General features: G+C 48.0%; 2 protein-coding genes across 7 annotated transcripts in view; both read left to right on the top strand.

Moving 5' to 3' along the window:
• Lig1 (DNA ligase 1) overlaps positions 1-12374 on the top strand; it is a 50317-nt gene extending 37943 nt beyond the window's left edge. For all 4 annotated transcript variants that reach the window (XM_004672804.2, XM_045133814.1, XM_045133815.1 and 1 more), the window contains exons 20-28: positions 1538-1648; positions 2150-2221; positions 5122-5266; positions 5377-5459; positions 6917-7069; positions 8313-8366; positions 9182-9325; positions 10676-10768; positions 10931-12374. In XM_004672804.2, the coding sequence (XP_004672861.2) occupies positions 1538-1648; positions 2150-2221; positions 5122-5266; positions 5377-5459; positions 6917-7069; positions 8313-8366; positions 9182-9325; positions 10676-10768; positions 10931-11014 (939 nt within the window). In that variant the 3' untranslated portion in view covers positions 11015-12374. The remainder of the gene's footprint in view (positions 1-1537; positions 1649-2149; positions 2222-5121; positions 5267-5376; positions 5460-6916; positions 7070-8312; positions 8367-9181; positions 9326-10675; positions 10769-10930) is intronic.
• Positions 12375-18602: 6228 nt separating this feature from the next.
• Positions 18603-20819, top strand: part of Pla2g4c (phospholipase A2 group IVC) — a 50964-nt gene continuing 48747 nt past the window's right edge. Inside the window, exons 1-2 of one of the 3 annotated variants that reach the window (XM_045134222.1) lie at positions 18603-18694; positions 20749-20806. In XM_045134222.1, coding sequence (XP_044990157.1) covers positions 20760-20806 — 47 coding nt within the window. In that variant the 5' untranslated portion in view covers positions 18603-18694; positions 20749-20759. Of the gene's footprint in view, positions 18699-20397; positions 20488-20644; positions 20807-20819 lie in introns of those variants that run through there. The other 2 variants (XM_045134220.1, XM_045134221.1) reach the window with 2 other exon arrangements.

The following is a 20819-nucleotide window of genomic DNA, read 5'->3' as shown; positions in this document are numbered from 1 at the left end:
CGTGATATGGAGAGTGGGGAGGACGACATGCATTACGTAGGGGACAGTATGCTCAAAAGCCTAGATGTGGAAGTGAAGCAGGAGCGTCCCCACATCTCTGGGAAGTTACAGGATTTTTTTTTTAATTAAGTAGAAACTTTGTATGGACACATAATAGGTTGGTACCTTCTCCCTGCCCCCACTCCACTGAGGGCTTCCTTGGTGGGATGCTGATATTCACCATGTAGTTGTAGGTTCTGAGTTGTGAGAGCAGCAGTCTGTCATTGTGGGAGGGCTCTGTCTCTGGATATTCCTTCCCACCCTGTGGCTCTTCCACAAACTTCCCTGAGCAGTGGTGGGTGTGCTTTAAGTCTGCTTTAGTGTTGTGCTCTCAGCAGCTTGTGGATTTCTGCTTTGATGTGTTTTGAGTGTCCTCAGTGTCTGTCTGCATCGCTCTGGCCCAGGTTTGGAGGCTTGCATTATGTAGTCTCAGGCTGGCCTCAAACTCAGGGATCATGCTATGTCTAACCCCCTAGTGCTGGGATTAAAGGCGGGCGCCACCATGCCTGGCCCAGGATGGTTTTTATGAGGGATGTACAGGATAGTTATAGTCAGGGTTTGCCACTGTCACCCTGGCTGCTACAGAGTGGATTGCAGGGTGCAGGTCAGGGACCATCCACAGCTCAGGTGGTCAGAGTCAGGTGCAGTGAGGTAGGGAGTATGTGGCAGTCAGAGATCTAGAGGGGATGTTCAGGGTCACTGGGAGTTGAGTGTGGTTGAGAGGAGGGGGAGACAGGGATGTGCCGGAGCCTGAGCCTGATGGGGAGTGAAGATTAAAGAAAGACAGGAGAGAGAGAATGAAAGCAAGGACCCCAGTCCAGGTCTGAAGCCAGGTTTATTTCACAGCATTCCTTTTTATATCTTCTTACAAACAGTTTTTCCATGGACAAAAATTCCATGAGCTTCACACAAGTTTCTATCAAAAACTCCTTCCTGTTACAGAGTTTTTGCACTTCAATCACTTCTCAGTACAAAAGACTATTAAGCCCAGCCAAATGGCTACTGACACTGAATATACATAATCTTGCTTGCATGTACGTGCTAAAGTCTTGCTAATGTCTTGCTGCCAAACGGCTCCAGACTGGGATGCCTGTGTCTTCACCCTGAGGGTCCAGATGACAATTCCTGAGACACTTATGCCTCTCAGTGGGGCTGAGGCCGCTGTGTGTCCAGTGTCTCTGGGGTGAGCAGCAGTTGGCGATGGATCCTGACAGTGCAGGAAGAAAGAGAATCTGTTTATTTGTGTCTTTTTAAAAGTTTACTTATTTATTTGCAAACAGAGAGAGATGAGAGAAAACGATAGAGATAATTGGCACACTAGGGCCTCCAGCCACTACAATCGAACTCCAGATGCATGCACCACTTTGTGCATCTGGCTTTACATGGGTACTGCAGAATTGAACTGGGTCATTAGGCTTTGCAGGCAAGTGCCTTAGCCATTGAGCCATCTCTCCAGCCTCCTTGTTTCTGTCCTTTAACCTTTTCCCTCACTCTGCAGATTAAACTGCCCTCAGTGACATCATTCATCCTGGATACAGAAGCTGTGGCTTGGGACCGGGAAAAGAAGCAGATCCAGCCATTCCAAGTGCTCACAACACGCAAACGAAAGGTAGCATTGCCTCCGAGTCCTGGCTTTGGGTCCTTCCCCATCCCTAAAATGGCAGAACGAGTCTGGACATGGACCTGTTGGCCTTGGACTAAGTGGCCACTGCTGTTCTAGCCATCACATTGTTATCCTGACATCACAGTTAAAGGTGGAAGGGTCTTTTTCCTGTATCTCTTCTTTCACTATAATAAGCCTGCTCCAGAAACCCCCACAGCACTACCTTAACTGGCTGTCCCTTTCTGACTGACTGGCCAGATGTGGTGTTTGACCACTATTAGCTGCTAGGGACTCTGGGAGGGCAAATATCTGGTGCAGGGGACTGAGGTCCGAATTACTTGAGAACTTTCCTGATTCAGGGCTCAAGGCCAGCAGCATCACTGCCTTCTCAGTTGTGTGGCCTTCACAGAGAAGGAGGGGGTTTAGATATCATGCCTGAGGCATGATGGGAGGGGTTCTGTGAGCCATCCTAACTTCCCCTACACCTCTTCATTCTGTCCCAACCAGGAGGTTGATGCATCAGAGATACAAGTGCAGGTGTGCCTGTATGCCTTTGATCTCATCTACCTCAATGGAGAGGTGAGTCCCTGCTCAGTGATGGATGGCCTCAATGTTATCAAGGTTACGGGATGGTGTGAACTGTAGCTGGCTTCCATTTCGTATTCCGCCTCATCAGTGAGCTTAGGTGATTGTCTTCAAACTGTGTACTCAGGAACCCAGTGTCCTCAAGCCCTTCCAGCATTATCTGGGAGGTCTTCCTCTTCCAGTGTCACGTCTGTGGGAAGCAGACTTCCTTTCTGTTCTATAACCACGGCAGCACACTACGCTGTCACTGCAGAACAGGTGGAGAGCCTCTCTAATCAGACTGTATAGTATGTGTAAAGATGTCAGACAGTGCTCTTCCTACTACTTTATTTTTAAAATATGGATATGTTTTAACAAACTATGCTGTTTGGAGGGTGGAGGAGTGGCTGAGGTAGAGCACTTACCTAGCAGGTACAAGGCCCTGGGTTCCATTTGCAGCATTGAAAAAAAGAAAAAACAGTGCTGCTTGAGTGAACATATTAAATAGTGGATGCTTTTTTTTTTTTTTTTTTTTTGAGGTAGGGTCTCACTGTAGCCCAGGCTGGTCTTGAATGCATTCTGTAGTCTCAGGGTGGGCTTGAACTCACGGTGATCCTCCTACTTCAACCTCCCAAGTACTGGGATTAAAGGTATGCGCCACCACACTGGGCTTGTGTTTTGAAATGAATTAACAACTATAGTTTCTTTTTTGGTATGTGTGTGCGTGTTCATGTGTGTGAGTGTGGGCCAGCATGCCACAATGCACTGCACCTGTTGAAGTCAGGAGACAACCTATGTATGATGTTGGTCCTTGCCCTCTCCCTTGTTTAAGGCCAGGTCTCTCATTGTTCACTGCTGCATTTTCTAAGCTAACTGGGTCTTCAAGATTCTGGGCCATGTCTGCCTCCTTTCTCACTCTAGATGCTGGTTCTACAGTGTTCAGTATTATGTGGGTTATGGGAATCTGCCCTCAGGTTCTCATGCTTATAAAACATACACTTTATTCACTGAGTCATCTCACCAGCACCCCCCAAAAAAACCTATGCTTTAAATTTTTTATTTCTGTTGTCTAATATGGCATACATCAAGAGTTGTGACTCTGTTATTAGAGGTCCATTGGAGAGAGAGCTCTCTGTGCTTATCAAGAGAGTAAAGAAAGGGTCTAGGTAGAATGCCTGCCTAGAATCCCACCTGTGAGGAGCTGGGGGTGTGGCTCAGCAGTAGAGTACTTGTCTAGAATCCAGAGTGAGGGGCTGGGGGGCGTGACTCAGATAGAGCACTTGTCTAGAATCCAGAGACCATCTGAAAATAAAAAATAAAACAGAGGGCCACAGATGTAGTTTAGTGGTAGAGCACTTGACTAGAACCCACCACTGAGGGAATTTGGACATGGCTCAGTGGTAGAGCTCTTGCCTAGAACCCACCAGTGAGGGGCTGGGGGCCTGGCTCAGTGGCAGAGCTTATCTAGAATCCACAGTGAGGGGCTGGGGCGTGACTCAGCAGTAGAGCACTGGTCTAGAATCTACAGTGAGGGGCTGGGGCGTGGCTCAGAGGTAGAGCACTTGTCTAGAATCCACAGTGAGGGTCTGGGGGTATGGCTCAGTAGTAGAGTACTTGTCTAGAATCTACCATGAGGAGCTAGGGGCATGGCTCAGTGGTAGAGCACTTTTCTAGAATCCACTACTGAGGAACTGGGGGCAGGCCTCAGTGATGGAGCTCTTCTCTGGCTTGGACAATCAGGGACTGGGAATGTGGCTTAATATTAGAGCACTGGCCCAGAAACCACCAGTGAGGGGCTGGGGACATGGTTCACTGACAGAGGGCTTGCCTAGTATTTGTGAGGCTCTGGGTTCCCACTCTGAGTAACTGCTGTTCCTCCCCCCCTAAAAAGTGTAAGTCCCTGAGATTAGTAAGTTTGAACATGCCTGTCTTGGGTACCAGTTATGAGGCCCAGGTCTTCTGTTTCAGGGAGCATTCTTGCCCTGACCTGGAGAGGAGCACTGTACTGTGATGGTTGGGGGAATCTGAGCCAAGAAACTTGTGCCTCTCCCTCTGTATCCTGAGATGTGTGATGCTGAACAAGGAAAGGCTCCCTGCCAAGTACAGATTTGAATCTGCCCCAGTGATCTTAAACTGGACTGTATTATTCCACCCGTGAATTGGTGGCTGTAAGAGAGTGGGCTCCACTCGTGCCTGACTAACAGAGCTGCAGGGAGCAGGTCTGCTTCCATGCGACTGAGTTCATTTTAGAGAAGTGAAGTGAGTGACAGTATCTTCCTGGATAGAAGGTCTTCAGGTCAAGTATGTCCTGTCATTTATGCATATAAACAAGGGGTGTGTGTATGATAGTTTTTCTATCACAGGTTGGCCTTGAAGTCATGATCCCCCTGCCTTAGCCTACTGAGTGCTGTGAGCCACCATACCTGGCATAGTACATTTTATATAAAGGACCTGAACACCCATGAATTTTGTATCTACAGAGGGTTCTAGATACCCAGGGATCACTGCATTAACTCTGCCCTGTTTAAGAATTAAAGGTGTTAATTCCTAGATTAGTGTAAGGAAACATCCTCTTGGAATCATGCATATTACCTCATGGTCATTGCTGTGTTTATGTTCATATTGATCTAGTGTTAACAATTAACCGTGACGCCCCAAAGCGTCCATTGTAGTTCCAGCAGGATAGCGGCCACTTGCTGGACGCTCCTGAGGTCGCCAACTCCAGGTAGAGTCTGCGCTCCCCCATGACACCTCTCCTTGCGCTTTAAGTTCTCACAGCCTTGCTGAGTGCCGGTTCTGCCCTCTCCAAGGCTTTCTGTTTACTGTGTGTTTACTGTGACGGTGTGAGCCCTGCTGCCTGAGTGCTCTGGTCCTCTGCAGCCTTACTTCCTCAGTGACGTCTGCCCTCTCTTTAGTCTCTTGTTCGCCAGCCCCTGTCACGACGTCGGCAGCTGCTCCGGGAGAACTTTGTGGAGACAGAGGGTGAGTTCGTCTTTGCCACTTCACTGGACACCAAGGACATTGAACAGATTGCTGAATTCTTGGAACAGTCAGTGAAAGGTGAGGGTGACCCCTCTTCTCTCCCTCCCTGGGTTGGGAGCCTTCCTGGGGTCTGCCCAGACTGGGTGAGCTACAGCTTCCATGGGGCTGGGCTTCCATGTCTCCCACAGATTCTTGTGAGGGGCTGATGGTGAAGACCTTGGATGTTGACGCCACCTATGAGATCGCCAAGAGGTCACACAACTGGCTTAAGGTGATTCCTACCTCAGCCTGGCTTTCCTGGCCTGGAAGTGTGTCCCTACTGGGCACTTGATGTCTGGTCTGCAGTTGTGACCTGTAAGCTCAGAGGCCCTTCACCATCCCACCCCTGTCAGATGTCCTCTATCAGGCATGGTTAGTGACTTCTTTAGGAACTGACTGGGCACTGGCCAGCCTAAGTCCTGGTCCTGGGTTTATCACTGTGAGAAAGCAAAGTCTGGTTTCTACCTGAGCCTTCCTCATTGTTTGAGACATAAGAAGGAGTGTCTCTTGTGTGTGTGTGATAAAGTCTGTCACTGATGAGCTCATGATGAAAGCAGTCACCTGGGGACAGTGGGGTCTGGGATAGCCCTGAGCAATCCAGAAATCCCCTGTAGAGATGACATTTGAGTCGAGCCTTGGAGACTGGGGAGGAGTGGGTTGTGAGATGACAGGGCGGAGCATCTGGACAGGAGAGCCACAGATGCAGAGGTGCTGAGTGGGCATGGGGCAAACATTGTGGGGTAATAGGGCAGGCAAAGGAGATCAAAAGACACCAGGCCAGTGGTGGTGCACACCTTTAATCCCAGCACTCGGGAGGCAGAGGCAGGAGGATCACTGTGAGTTTGAGGCCACCCTGAGACTACATAGTGAATTCCAGGTCAGCCTGAGCTAAAGTGAGACCCTACTTAGGAAAAAAAAAAAAAAAAAAAGACACCAGGTCATAGCCCACACAGGATCTTGGGCTGTGTGAGGTGACACCAGGGTTCATCAGCCAGCAGGGGTCTCATGGGAAGTCACGTGGTCCGGCTGTCATTTTTGCAGTGGTCCTCTGGCAGCTCTGAAGAGATTCTAAGGGCTTGTATGGTGGGAGCTGGGCAGAAGTGGGACTGACAGGGTGTGGGGCTGCTGTGTGGCATGAGGTGGCATGGTGGATGTGTGAGTGGAGAAGGGGCAGTGAGGACTGGGATGGAGGGCCGCAGTAAGCACGGTTAAGGAGAGCTGTGAGCACCTAGCCTTCCCTGTCTCAGGACGTGTGCATTCTTGTGCCTCCAGTCCTGAGCGCTGACACGACCTACAGCTGGTGTTTCGTCATGAGTGAGTGTGCAAGGAATGAATGGAGTCAGTTGACCTCTGTCTCAGAGGCACAGTAGGATTCAAGATGACTCCAGGCAGAGTGTGGTGGCCTGTGGCCCTAGCACCCGAAGACTGAGCTATAGAATTCAGAGCTGCAGGCCGGCTCGGGCCATACAGTGACACCCTTGCTCAAAAATAAATAGCACAGGATGCTCCTCAGCACCCTTTCCCCCAGCTCCTCCCACTTGCTCCATTTCAAGGCCAGAAGTCCTTCCACCCCCATCCTTCCCACTGCCCTTGGTGCTCCCACCTAAACTTCCTAGCCTCAGCCCACTGACGAGCCTCCAGGAGTGAGGTTCTGCCCAGGCACCCCTCACCCCTGCTTACTTCCCTCAGCTGAAGAAGGACTACCTTGAAGGCGTGGGTGACACCTTGGACCTTGTGGTGATCGGTGCCTACCTGGGCCGGGGAAAGCGGGCTGGCCGGTATGGGGGCTTCCTGTTGGCTGCCTACGATGAGGACAGTGAGGAGCTGCAGGCCATATGCAAGGTGCTGGGCCCTGGGTGCTGACCACCGAAGTGGGAGGGAAGTAGATAATACTCACTCTGTTGCTGGGTTCATAGGAATACCTTGGTACCTATGTTCACCCATGTGATCAAAGTAGTTTTATGACTTGTCATATCTTTGGCCACCAATCTGTTACCATTTTACATTTCTAGGATGAGCTTTTAAAAGATCTGTTGTTAGGACAGAAGCCAGTAATATGGCAATAATTAAAAATAATAGTAATAAAGCCAACAATACAAAGGGACATTCCAGTAGTTTAAAGATGTTTGCCAGTATAAAGCATTAATATTTTCTTGGTGTTTGTTCTTTTGCTAGGCCAAAAAAACTTGGCAGCATTAAGGTTGAAAATGACAAGAACCATGAGCCATGTGTGGTGTTTTGTTTTATAATTCTAGCTGCTTAGGAGCCTGGTGGAGTAGAATTGCAAGATCAGTGTGTACCTGGGCAACTTAGAGCCAACCATAACTTCTAAAATTTAAAAGGACTGGGGATGTAGTTCAGTGTTGAAGTATGTGTAGAAGCCACCAGTTAGGAGCTGGGGGCATGGCTCAGAGGTACGCACTAGTCTAGGATCCACAGTGAGGGGCTGGGGGCGTGGCTCAGAGGTAGAACACTTGTCCAGAGTTGACAGTGAGGGGCTGGGGCATGGCTCAGAGGTAGAGCACTTGTCTAGAGTCCACAGTGAGGGGCTGGGGGCGTGGCTCAGAGGTAGAGCACTTGTCTAGAACCCACAGTGAGGGGCTGGGGGTGTGGCTCAGAGGTAAAGCACTTGTCTAGGATCCACAGTGAGGGGCTGGGGGTGTGGCTCAGAGGTAAAGCACTTGTCTAGGATCCACAGTGAGGGGCTGGGGTCGTGGCTCAGAGGTAGAGCACTTGTCCAGAATTGACAGTGAGGGGCTGGGGTCGTGGCTCAGCGGTAGAGCACTGTCTAGATTCTTGTAGACATAGTAGGAAGAAGACAGATTGTCTGTAAAACAAAGGACAGTGTGTGGCTATTGCACCCTGCCAGAAGGTGATGCTGTCCTCTGGGGACTTTGGCCTAATGCCCAGCATCATTACCCCACTTCATCTTCATCCTCTGGTTTCTGGGCACACTTGTGGGACCAGAAGGGGATGGGGACAGTCTGTGTGCATGGGTATCAGTGGTTAGATAGCCAGAGCAAGGCAAGATATTGGACTAACAGCTGGCCAGCTGAGCTTCTGACCAGCTACCTCCTCCCCACAGCTAGGAACTGGCTTCAGTGACGAAGAGCTGGAGGAACATTACCAGAGCCTACAGGTGAGCTGCCAGCTACTGGGTCTTACCCCTTTGACCATGCTTCCTCTGTTGAGGGCTCCAGCACCACTGACTTTGGGGCTTGGCACAAGATCCTAGCACACCTAGGTTTAGTTCCAGATCTGCCTGTTACTCACTGATGATACTGGCCAAGAGGCCTCATTTACCGAGCTGACCACCTTAGCTGTCCCCAGGCAGCACATGCACCATTACAAGGTTCTGGGAGTTGTCCATGGGAAGTGCTGTTTACCCTTGTGTCCCGCTTTTTCCCTAGGAGTCTCAGTCTCTCCCTCCTCCCCCTTTCTGTCTCTACCCTCTTCTGGATCTCTCTTTCCCCTCTTTGGGTAAATGTCCCCTTCTTTCTTGCCCCCTCCTTTCTGAGTCCATCTCCTTTTCTCTTGCTCTCTGTCCCTCTCTTTGTCTTTCTGTCTCTCTAGGCCTCTACCTCTATATCTTTAATATCTCATCTAGGCCCATGGTCTCATCTTTCTTCCTTTCTTCCCTTGCCCCCCCTTATGCAACAGCTTTTTTTTTTTTTTCTCTTGAAATTGACTGTTTTTACTTAGCACATTCAAGATTCAACATTGTTACATGTACCAACAGTCTATTTCTTTCTCTTTTTTTACAAAAAAATTATCTATTTATTATGAGAGAGAGAGAGAGGGTGTGCCAGGGCCTATATCTGCTGCTTATGCAGCAGTTTTAAGGGCCACCTGCCTTTTTGCCCTATTTTCCTAGTCCTTCCCTCATCCCTCACTCCCCCATCGTTGGGTCCTGACACTGAGGCCTGAATGTCTCTCCTTTCCCTCTTACTCCAGGCCCTGGTTCTGCCCACTCCACGACCCTATGTGCGTGCCGATGGGGCTGTGGCTCCTGACCACTGGCTGGACCCGAGTGCTGTGTGGGAGGTGAAGTGTGCAGATCTCTCTTTATCACCCATCTACCCTGCTGCCCGGGGCCTGGTGAGTGTGGCAGCCTGGGGAGGAGCTGACTAGGAGGGACCTTGGGGTCACATCTGCTCTTCCTGTGTAGTGGTCAAGAAGACTTAAGTGTATTTGGATGTCAGATGAGATGAGATCATCAATCACTCTTTAAAATAGAGACAAATTCCCCAGTAATAGAAAGATAGCAGCTACCTGTTCCTCCCAGTGTCTTCATCTGGGCTACATCTCTAGAGTGACTTTTCAAACTCATACCTTATAAGGAAAAGGCTCAGGACACCTTCTCCCAAGTGACATCATAACTATAGTTGCGTCCTTACCCAGAGGTGGTTGTTATGCCACCCACCTCTAGTTCCACAGCTGAGGTCGATGTTAGACCAGGCCAGTGATGTGGCCCTCTGGACCAGTCATGGGAGCCAGCATGCAGCACAGGGAAGATGCGAGGCAGTGGACAGCTTTTGAAACACCAGCAACCAAATTGTACATGCTCATCCTCCAAATCCCTGCTGGCATGTACTTTCCTGATTAGGCACAGACTGCCAACTGCTCCACCAAGCTGCACCTCACGCTGCTCCCTGGGGGATTCTAGGCCAGCGCTCTACCACTGCGCTGAGCCAGGCCCCAGCCCCTCACTGATGGATTTTAAATAGGAACATCATCACTGACCTGTATCCCTAGCCTGTTTTGTTTCCTTTTTTTCTACTTTTTTTGTTGTTGTTCTTGTTTGTTTCCTTGAGACTAAGTCTTAATAAATTGCCCAGGGTGGCCTTGAACTCTTCCTGTGTGGCTCAGGCAAGTCCTGAACATGAAATCCTCTCTGCCTCTTCCTCCCCAATAGTTAGAAATACAGGTATGTACCATAAGGCACAGTTTATCTCATCATTTTTAAATTTTTCACAGTAGGGAGGCAGGCCCCCCCCCGGTCATGAACACAAGGAGTTTGGCATTCATCTTGTGCTCACTGTGACATGAGCACTAGGTTACTAACTAGCACGTTACCTGTTTAAGTTCTGCAGAGATGGAGGGGTGTGGCAGCATGAACCCCTCTGTCTGTAGGTGAGGAGACACGGTTCCTGGCGCTGCCTCTGGGTTGGAGCCTGCATTGCGTGCTGGAGTCCTTCCCTGCCTGCTGTGCTGCACTAGTTCCCACCTCACAATGGTGGCCTCCATGGCAGCCGGTGTTTCTTAGGCAGTTATATGCCACGGACATGGAGTTTGACCACGTTACCACCTTCTTTCATCCTTACCACCCGTTCTGTGGATCAGGATGAGGCTAAGGTGGAGAAGGGAGATGACTGAATAGCAAATCACTCAGCCAGCTCCCTGTGTTTTAGAACATGACAGAGTCTACACTACTGTCCCCTCCCCCAGGTGGACAGTGACAAGGGCATCTCCCTTCGCTTCCCTCGGTTTGTTCGTGTCCGTGAAGATAAGGATCCAGAGGAAGCCACCACCAGTGCCCAGGTGAGACCCTGGGAAGTGGGGTGGACTACCTAGGACTTTGGCCATTTCTCAGAGTTGGCTCTGGCCTGGAACCGTGGATATGGGGCTAACCTAGCTGAGGAACCATTGATCCTCCCCCCCCCCACACACACACCCCCCTCCCACACGCTCCTCTCTCCTCAGGTGGCGTATCTGTACCGGAAGCAAAGTCAGATTCAGAACCAGCAGGGCTCAAGCTCGGACTCTGACTCTGAAGACTGCTACTAAACGGCTGCTGGGGCAGAGGTGCAGGGAGCCTGGGGACAGCGTCTACCCGGCTCTGCTGCGTGGTGGGGGCGTGGGGGCGGGGTTATGCTGGGTCCCGGATTTGTTTGTCCTCCTCTGTGAATCCTGAACATGTGATCAGCGCGACTAAGGACTGGAACGTTTTCTTTTATTTCAGTTATTCTCATTTTAATTTTGAATAGTTCTGTGACCAGGGCTAGTCACTGGGTAGCAGGAGTCTGACAAGTTAATGTGTTTTGCTCTTTTCACCTCTGAGCACTCCAGCAGGTTGGTGCTGTCAGAAGCCGTGTGTGCATGTGTGGGTGGGGAACACAGAGGCCTAGTGACCCTCCAGAAGTTTTCTAGCCGAGTCCCATTTTCTTGGAAGACAGTGGCACAGTAATGAATGAATAGCTTCCATCTCTGCCCCCCAATGTGTTGTCACCGGACATCACCTCAGAATCCTCAACACGGTGATGCACACATCACAGGATAAGAGCAGGCAAGGACAAGAGCTCTTGCTCACAGTGGAGCCCTAGCACAAGGCCTGGAACAGAACAGGTGCTGAGAAGTCATGGTACAATTACTCTGTTTTTTCTGATAAAACTATTTGATCTGGTTCCCATATCGGGGATGCTATTATTTGCTTCAGACCTCAGGTAGTATGTGGTGGATTAAGATTGGACGAGGGCCTCAAAACCCCGAGATTCTGATTGTGACTCCTGTGATATAGAAGGTTGCTCCATGCTCAGCCCCAAGACACTTTTTCCAGGCTCCTCCCAACTCTCTAAGATTGAAACCCGGTGAGCTTGCAGCTCATTGAGCTAGTCAGCTGAAGCAGTGTCTGCTTCAGGTGCCATTGCCGTATCTAGCTCATCCCTCCCTCTGCCCTTCACCCTTGTGCTGGCCACGAAATGACACATTGCCCAACTACTTGCCTGTAAGTTTTCTTCCCTTGTAGCACCAAAATCAAGGCAGTGGCTGCAGTCTGCTGCCAGAAACACCCAGTTTTTGACAAGTAAGAAGGGTTCACAGTGACCCTTCCCTGCCTGAGGGCCAGAGGACAACAGGTTTTGTCCTGCCTTCTCCACCAGAGCAGGAGCTACATGGAAGCAGAGAGGCTTCTGTAGGGTTTAGAAGGTGAAGCATGCCGGAAACCTGCAGCGGTTTCTGTGAACAGATGCGGAACACGGGAGCATCATGCTCCAAATACAGGAGATTGGATGTTGTTCTGGTTTGATCATTGCTGAGGGACTATCGGTATACGAGATTGGTTCTCTGTTCTCCTGAGAAGTCATCTAACCTTTTGTGTCTTGGGTTTGTTTCTCTGTAACATGGAAATAAAAGAATAATTTTTTTGTGACCATGAAGTGTGAGAATTAAATGAGTCAGTACATAAAATGTAGCTGGGAAAAGTGCTTCACAACTAAGGAATTGTTAGCCCTTTTTTGTCAATGTTACTGGGTATGTTGATGTGGGAGCCCCACTCTTGCTAGACTCTTGAGCTCCAGTGACTTGAAGAAAATGGAGTGTGTAATGCTAATGAAATGGAGAGCTAAAACAGCCCCCAGCGTCACTTGTGCTGACTTTGCATTTTGGAGGGCAAACTGTTAGCAGTGGTGCCTATTTGGTACTATCTTTGTTGTGGGCAACTCCCCTGAGACTTTTCTAGGAAATGCCTTCGCCTCCCTTGACATGCAACCTTCCTTAATCATTTAAGAAATGTTTATCTAAAATATGCTTACAAGGCGGATTTTCGCCAGACTCTTCATCTTCCTCCTACCCACACAAGACTGATGGTGTCATAATAGCTGGGTCATGGTTCAAGTTTGAAAGGTGCATCAGAGCTCTGACAAATGTGCCACATCAGTAGGTTGCTAGCTGCTAGGTTTTATAGCTTCCTGTTCTGGAGCACTCAAGAAGCATCTAGAAGTCTGTTGTCCTCAACTGTCCTAACCTAATCCCCTTGCTTTCCCTTGCCTAAAGATAGGAGGAGTTTAAAATCTCTTAGGGGTTTGCTTTTGTGTCTCTGTGGCTGTGTGGGTATACAATATGAGTGTGTGGGGGTGGGGGATAAGTATAGAGTATCAGTGCCGTGTATGAATGTGACTGAGTTTACAGCATCGTTGCTTAAGTTTCTATGCAACTGTGAGTGTGCAGTATCAGTTCTTGTGTCTGTATGTAACTGAGTTACAATACCTGTGCTGTGTACGTGTGTGACCAACTGTACAGTATCAGTGCTGTGCCTCAAAAGTGGCTTATCCTGACTTTTTCTTTCTTAAAAAATATTTATTTATTCATTTATTTACTTGTAAGCAGATAGAAAATATGAATGGGAACACCAGGGCCTCTAGCCACTGCAAACAAACTCCAGATGCATGTGCCACTTTGTGCATCTGGCTTTTCATGGGGAATTGAACCCCAGTCATTAGAATTTGCAGGCAAGCACTTTAACCACAGATCCAACTATCCAGTCCTCCACTTTTTTTTTTTTAATTAGTGTTTAAATAGCATTTAGTAACAGGTTTCATTATAGCATTTCCATCTGTACTTTGTTTTTGTTAATCCCTTTGCTGCTTCTCCCATCCTTCTTACCCCTTCTGGTAAGAATGAGAGATGGATTTCACTATTAGTCCTTCTGTCTTGTTTGTGGTTTGCCACCTGGACAACTGACAAGGCTGAAAGTTAACCAGCAAATGTTACTCCCTGTGTGCAGAGCAGGTCATGAGCACTTCGCATCCGTGTCTCTTGGAAACCCACCACGAGGCAGATGCCGATGTCCTCATTCTACAGAGGAGAGCAGTGAGATCTGGGCAAGTTCAGAAATAGTCTTCAGCAGTAATTAACAGAAGGTAATATCCTGCTTCGACAAATGAGCACGCTGTCACTCTGGCAGGTTAAGTAACCGTTATCCATGGAAATGAACAGGAAATAATATCCTCATTCTACAGATGAGGGCATCAAGACTCTGGCAAGTATAACCATTTTCTACCAGAATTAATAGGAAGCAATACTTTTTCCTGCAGACACAACACTGCATACAACCTATATGGGTGCAGTGCCTTGGTAAGAACAGGGAGCTGGGAGGAAAAGAAATGAGAGTAAGGAGAGGGTGTGTGTGTGAAGGCGGGAGTCATCTTCACTGTGGCTTCACTCTTTCCTTGTGTCCTGGGACAGGTTCCACATTCTCCATTTACATGTGACAGCCTTTTGCCTGTTCTTAAAGGTGTGAAGTCATAGAGCATGTGCCAGTCGCTTTTCAGCGCTTAACAAGAGTACCTAACAAGCAACTTAAAGGGGAAGGGAACCATAAATGTAAGGTGATAACAGTCTATCTTGGGGCTCCGGTTTGTTGGAGGGGGAAGAAGCTTGTCGTGCAACTTGTTACATCAAGGATCAAAAAGCCAAAAGCTAGGCCAGAAGTAGGGCCAGCTCAGAGTGCTCCAGGTGCACCTCTATGGCCTTGCATCTTCTAGTTAGGCCCTGCGTCCCTAACTGTCCAGTTAAGAGACACAGACCTGGAATTATAGATACCAACTCTTGGAGTTCTTTATCCAGGAGCGGGTTAACTGCTTGTCGGAGCGATAGGAAACTAACCCTTGGAGTTACTGAAGACTGGGCTAGCTGCCTCTATCTGAGCCTAAGGACAAAGGAACTGCTCTTGCAGCCCTTTAGACTAAGGGTGGACCTGCTGCATCTGCTGTTGCCGTTGCTCTGGTGTTTCTACAGCTGAAGCGTTTTGTACACAGACACTCGGTGTTTTTATGGAACAGCAAAAACCAGTAATATGAGCAGAATTAGTATTACGTGGGCAAAGGACATGAAACTTCTGGCTTTAGACAATACTTGAGCATTTGTTAAAGGAAGAGATTTAGGGGTATGACCTGTTGGACTCTGCTGATCCAAAACGTGCACACGTGCCCTGTTCACAAATGCAGCCACACTAATCCCACCTGTTGTCAACAGACCTGTGACAGTTCTGTGGGCAACCCATTAGTGACCTGATTGTCTTCAATGCCATGGGTAGCACTTTGTACACATGGACACTTGCTCTGGGTCAAGAGTCTAACCAGGCTTCTGAAGAAATTGAGCAGAAGATGAGTCAGCGTCTCCAAACAGTGCTTGTCAATATTGGTCATCTGTGCTGTACAGGCCAGAAGTACACCAAGGTAAAGGGACCCTAGCCATATTGCTTTAAGTGGGTGAATTATGTGGTTGTGTAATTAACTTCAGGGTCAGTTACAAGTCAAGAATATTTTTGTTTTCAAGGTTAGGGTCTCTAGCCCAGGATGTCCTGGAATTCACTATGTATGTAGTCTCAGGGTGGCCTCAAACTCACAGCCATTCTCTACTTCTGCCTCCCAAGTGCTGGGATTAAAGGTTTGTGCCACCACACCCGGCACAAGTCAGGAGTTTAACAGAAAAGTGTCTCACAGTAATATTCTCAGAAAAGTTATTTGTAAGGTCCATAAAAAATATTCTCATACTGTATTACCATATATCATTCCTGTAGCTCATTCTTACAGTTTGTCTTTTTACAGTTCATTCCTATAGTTAGTTCATCCCCATACCTAAAGTTCCACAACCTCCCAGAACCATGTCACCAAGGACCAAGTGTTCAAATACAACCCTGTGGGGGACATTCCACATGGAAGCCATAACTGCCCAGAACAGCATTGTTCATTGGTTGGTGGTCAAGTCAATATTTGGTCTCAGGTCAGGCCTGCATTTTCTCTGGCCAGAACAGAGATGGGAGAAATGGAGGAGGAAGAGGGGAGAAGGTAGGAGGAAAGAAGGCCCAGAGGAGAAGGAAGGGGGAAATGGAGGAGGAAGAGAGGGGAGAAGGTAGGAGTAAAGAAGGCCCAGAGGAGAAGGAAGGGAGAAAGGAGTAACAGGTACCAAGAGCATCCAAGAGAATGAAGCGGAGAAGCAAGGCATTAAGAAAATAGAAGCATTGTTAGCTGTTAAGTACTATCCTGTGAAGCCTAAGGACCCTGGTTCGATGCTTGATTTCCTCAGGACCCACGTCAGCTTGATGCACAGGGTGGCACATGCATCTGGAGTTTGTTTGCAATGGCTGGAGGCCCTGGTGTGCCCATTCTCTTTCTATCTGTCACTCTCAAATAAATAAATAAATAAACAAACAAAATTTAAAAAAAGAAAATAGAGACTCCCAAGGCTCAAGGTCCATTGCGGAAGAAATGGCGGAAAGAATGTAAGCGCCAAAGGAAGTATAGGACTGCTTCTGGTGCGATCAACCAGTTAGAAATTGGCCTTGATATCCATGACCTTGCAGTGCCTAGCACTAACTATCTTCACAAGACCCTCATAATAGGAGGAAAAGATGACGACATAAATAAGAGACTAATGGTGAGAGGGAGGGGATGTGATGGAGTGTAGATTGTTGAAGGGGAAAGTGAGGGAGGAGATGGAATTATCATGGTTTATTGTCTGTGAGTATGGAAGCTGTCAATGAAGAGGAAAAAAAGAAAACAGAGACCTAATCCACCAGGGAAATGCAAATAAAAATCACAGATTCCATCTCACCCTAGTCGGAATAGCTATCATTAAGAAAACAAATAAATGCTGGCTAGTATGTTGATGGGAGTGTAAGATGGTGTGGCCACTATGGAAATCAGTGTGAAGGTTTCTCAAAAAGCTGAAAATTTAAACCGGTCGTGGTGGCGCACGCCTTTAATCCCAGCACTCAGGAGGCAGAGGTAAGAGGATCGCCGTGAGTTCGAGGCCACCTTGAGACTACATAGTGAATTCCAGGTCAGCCTGTGCCAGAGTGAGACCCTACCTTGAAAAACCAAAAAAAAAAAAAAAAAAAAAAAAAGCTGAATATTGAACTCCATATGACCCAACAATATTCCTGGTCATATGCCCAAAGGACTTAATATCCTACCACAGAGATAACTTACTTGCACATTCGTGTTCATTGCTGCTCTATTCACAAGAGCTAGAAAATGGAACTGGCCTAGATATCTGTCAACTGGCGACTGGATTATGAAAATGTGGTGTGTATACACAATGGGATTTTATTCAGCTGTAAAGAAAAAATTATAAACTTTGTAGAAAAAAATGATACAATTAAATGAGGTAACCCAGGCAACTGAAAGACAAAAAAAAAAAAATCTCTCAAATGCACAATATGTGTATATATACAAGAGGAAGTGAAAAAGTGTGTAGGCTGTGAAGCTAGGTAGGTGACCATGAAAGAGGAAGAGGTCTGGGGGGATTAGGATAAACGGTCATGTGACATGAAACTTGAAGAAGAGATGCTTTAGGGGTGGGAGTTGCAAGGGGAGAAGAAAGGAAGCAAAAACAATTGTATAAAAATGCTGCAATGAGGGCTGGAGAGATGGCTTAGCGGTTAAGCGCTTGCCTGTGAAGCCTACGGACCCCGGTTCGAGGCTCGGTTCCCCAGGTCCCACGTTAGCCAGATGCACAAGGGGGCGCACGCGTCTGGAGTTCGTTTGCAGAGGCTGGAAGCCCTGGCGCGCCCATTCTCTCTCTCTCCCTCTATCTGTCTTTCTCTCTGTGTCTGTCGCTCTCAAATAAATAAATAAAAAATTAAAAAAAAAATGCTGCAATGAGACCTAATTATCTGCATGTCTGTGCTACAGAAAGTTTTCAAAAGAGGACTGGAAGGCTGGGCAGATGCTCCGTGGGCACAGCGCTCACTGCACTAGCATGAAGACCTGGGTTTGGTGTCACATGTAGAGTGCTGGGTGTGGTGGCACGCTCCTGTGTTGCCAGTGCTGGAGACGTAGACGCGTGGGTCTGGGCTTGCTGACTAGCTAGTGCAGCTCAAGTCAGTAAACGGATGCCAGCTTCCGTGAGAGACCCTGGCTCAAAAGGTGGAGGGTGAGAGGAAGACAGCTGGTGTCGACCTCTGGCCTCCACGCGCACACATACACATGTGCCCGTGCACTGTGCCCCACGAGTTACCCACATGCATACAACATGCACCGCACATGTGCAACAGAGAAGAAAACGGGAAGGGAAAGGGTGGAGAGAGGTAAGGAAGGAGGGAGAGCATGAGGAAGAGGATGAGGGGACACGAGAGTCTGTGGAGGGGAAGAAGCAGACATGGCGAGGAGTATGGAAGGGCAAACATCCCAACACATTCTCAGTGCTGTGTCACGATATATATGGAGATCAAAACATCACATCTCCACCTTTACCATTTCTATTAGAAAATCTGTGTAGGGTATTAAAAGCTGTTAGCAAAACATAAATGAATCTTCGGTCAAGTTCTGAGAAACAAGAGAACTTGATAGTGGGAATGGGCGCAAGGAGTGTGCCCTTTGAATCTATGAAAGTCATTTCTGAAAACAGCCCTAGTCAAGTGCCTATACTTTGACTTATTTGTCAACCCTGTTTTGATCCATTTCTAATGTAAGTTGAGCTCTTGCCAGGAACAGGGTTTAGTTCCTCTTGACAGTTTCCAGGTAATTTTTCTACCACACCCAAAGGGTGCCCTGGCCTGCCACAGATAAAAAGCTAGTCACTCCTCCCTTTGCCAATACCCCCCCACACCAGGCTTCCTTTAAATATACCACTCACACATTTGTGTGCCAGCCAAGGGCGACCCACACCCTAGTCCCCTAGTATATAATGTTCGTTGCTGAAACTCCACATTCTCTTGGCGCCCAAGGCCTGCTGGATATCCTCAAGGTCTGTAAGTACCAAAAGCTTTCACCAAACTTTCCCCCTTATGGTCTCTTGTGGTTGTGCTATTAAAGTCATGTCTATAATCTGACCTCCGAGGGTGAGTTTAGCAGGTCCTTGCTGGAGAGTTTCATTCTAAATGGGCACTAGCACAGAAAAGGATCAACTGGTGAGTAGCTATGGAATCAAGATATGAAAAGAAACTCTGTGTTGGGTGTGCGAATCATTTTACCCCTGATGGGTACAGACAGCTCCTGCTGGTAATTCCTCAGTTGATTCTGCCCACTAGAGTTTGCCTCTTTTCTTCTAGTTCCTGTCATGAAGGGAGACTATGTACTGGATGAAAGTAAATGCAGAAGGCGGAGTCATCCCATTGTCAGGGTCCCTGCTCTCTCAGCCATTTCCTTGCCAACCACATAAAGACTGAAAACACCTCTGAGACCTTTCCTAAGTGAGGAACATCAGGAGGAGGACAGGGCAAGGACTCTTCTGAAGCCACTGCTGTCCAGTTGTCACGGGAAGCTTTTCTCTTAGAGTGACATGAACACATGTCTCTCCCAGATAGGGGACAGATGTCAGACCAAAGGAAGATTATACCAAAACCAGTTTTGGGGAACTGTTTTGGGTTTATTGGGGTTACTTACAGAGCAGGGTGAGGGGTTACATTTAGGAACAATGAATGACTCACTACAAAGTCCCACCTCATCCTGGATGACTTTACGAAAGCTGCATCACAGAGTCCCCCATGCAGCTGCACCATGGAGGAGTTCCATCCCGTCCTGCATGGCAGCCTCACCATGGTCACTGAGGTGGGCTCCCTATGTTGGGATTGCCCCCATGAATGCTCCTCCCTCAGCCTCAGGCTACCTGAGCATGGAGACCCCAGTGCAGCTGCACCATGGAAAATGTTATCTCATCCTAGATGATGACCTCATAGAAATAGCATCATGCAGTCTCACATCTAGTTTACTATATAATCTAACTTAAAAAGATTTTTATTATTTACTTATTTGAGAGAAAAAGAGGCAGAGAGATGAAGAGAGAGAGAGAGAATGGGCACTCCAGGGCATCCAGCTGCTGCAAACGAACTCAACACATGTGCCACCAGCTTACGTGGGTCCTGGGGAATCAAACCTGGGTCCTTTGACTTTTCAGGCAAGCATCTTAACTGCCAAGCCATCTCTCCAGCCCTAATCTGACTTTTTTTCAAGACCACTTGCAGCTGAGGGAGGGCAGGTGGGAACAATTGTTATAACTTCAGGGAAGGATCTTGTGACCCTCTCCATCTATTTGGCAGTTGGCAAATAGCTCCATTACCATTGCTATAGACTTTCTGTCTCAGTGTTGTTCTGTTCCAAAGTTGCCATAGCTACCTAGCCTAAGCATTCTTTACTTCAAGATGGTTTTATGTTATGCCTAGAGGAAAGATGTCATGCACCAGTGTATTGGATCTCCTGCCCAGTGTGTACCAGCAAGCTGAGTATTCTGGGCCTCCAGGTCAATGGCAGGGGCCAAGGGGAGAAGAAACAGAATGTGTGCTCTGGGCTTTAGGTGGGGTGATGTGCCCAAGACAGGCCCTTGCCTTCCCACGTAGCTCCATGCTAACAACAGCATATCACATCAGCACACATTTGAGGGAACCTTTGTTCCCTGGGCTGAGGAGCAGAGAGGACTGATTACAGAGAACACAGTTGGTCCAAAGCCAGGAAACCAAATCAGTTCTTTCAAAAGGGCTTTCAACAAACTTCCACAAGGACAGAGTTAACTCTCACTTCCTCCTACCCTGCTTCAATCTCAAGGTGTGTGTGTGTGTGTGTGTGCGTGTGCGTGTGCGTGTGTGTGTGTGTGTGTGTGTTTTCTGCATATTTGGATTCAGCTCATGATATTTATCTGTTCATCACTGCCCGGGAGTGATGGGTTGCTGAACTAATCTGTTTTAGTAAAATATTCTTCTAGATCCCCACAGAAGCCACAGCCAGAACCAATATTGACTTTAGAACTTGCCAATCCACCACCCGGAACTGACTGCACGTCAGTAAACAGAAACATTTACATTGCAGAAGTTGGGAAGATGAATCTTGAGTCCCCGGAATCACGACTATCTGATATGAATACAGGGTGAGTCATATAC

This window comes from Jaculus jaculus, chromosome 14 (assembly GCF_020740685.1).
Source record: "Jaculus jaculus isolate mJacJac1 chromosome 14, mJacJac1.mat.Y.cur, whole genome shotgun sequence".
In the NCBI taxonomy this organism is placed as follows: domain Eukaryota; kingdom Metazoa; phylum Chordata; class Mammalia; order Rodentia; family Dipodidae; genus Jaculus; species Jaculus jaculus.
This window is presented reverse-complemented; position numbering and strand designations above follow the sequence as displayed.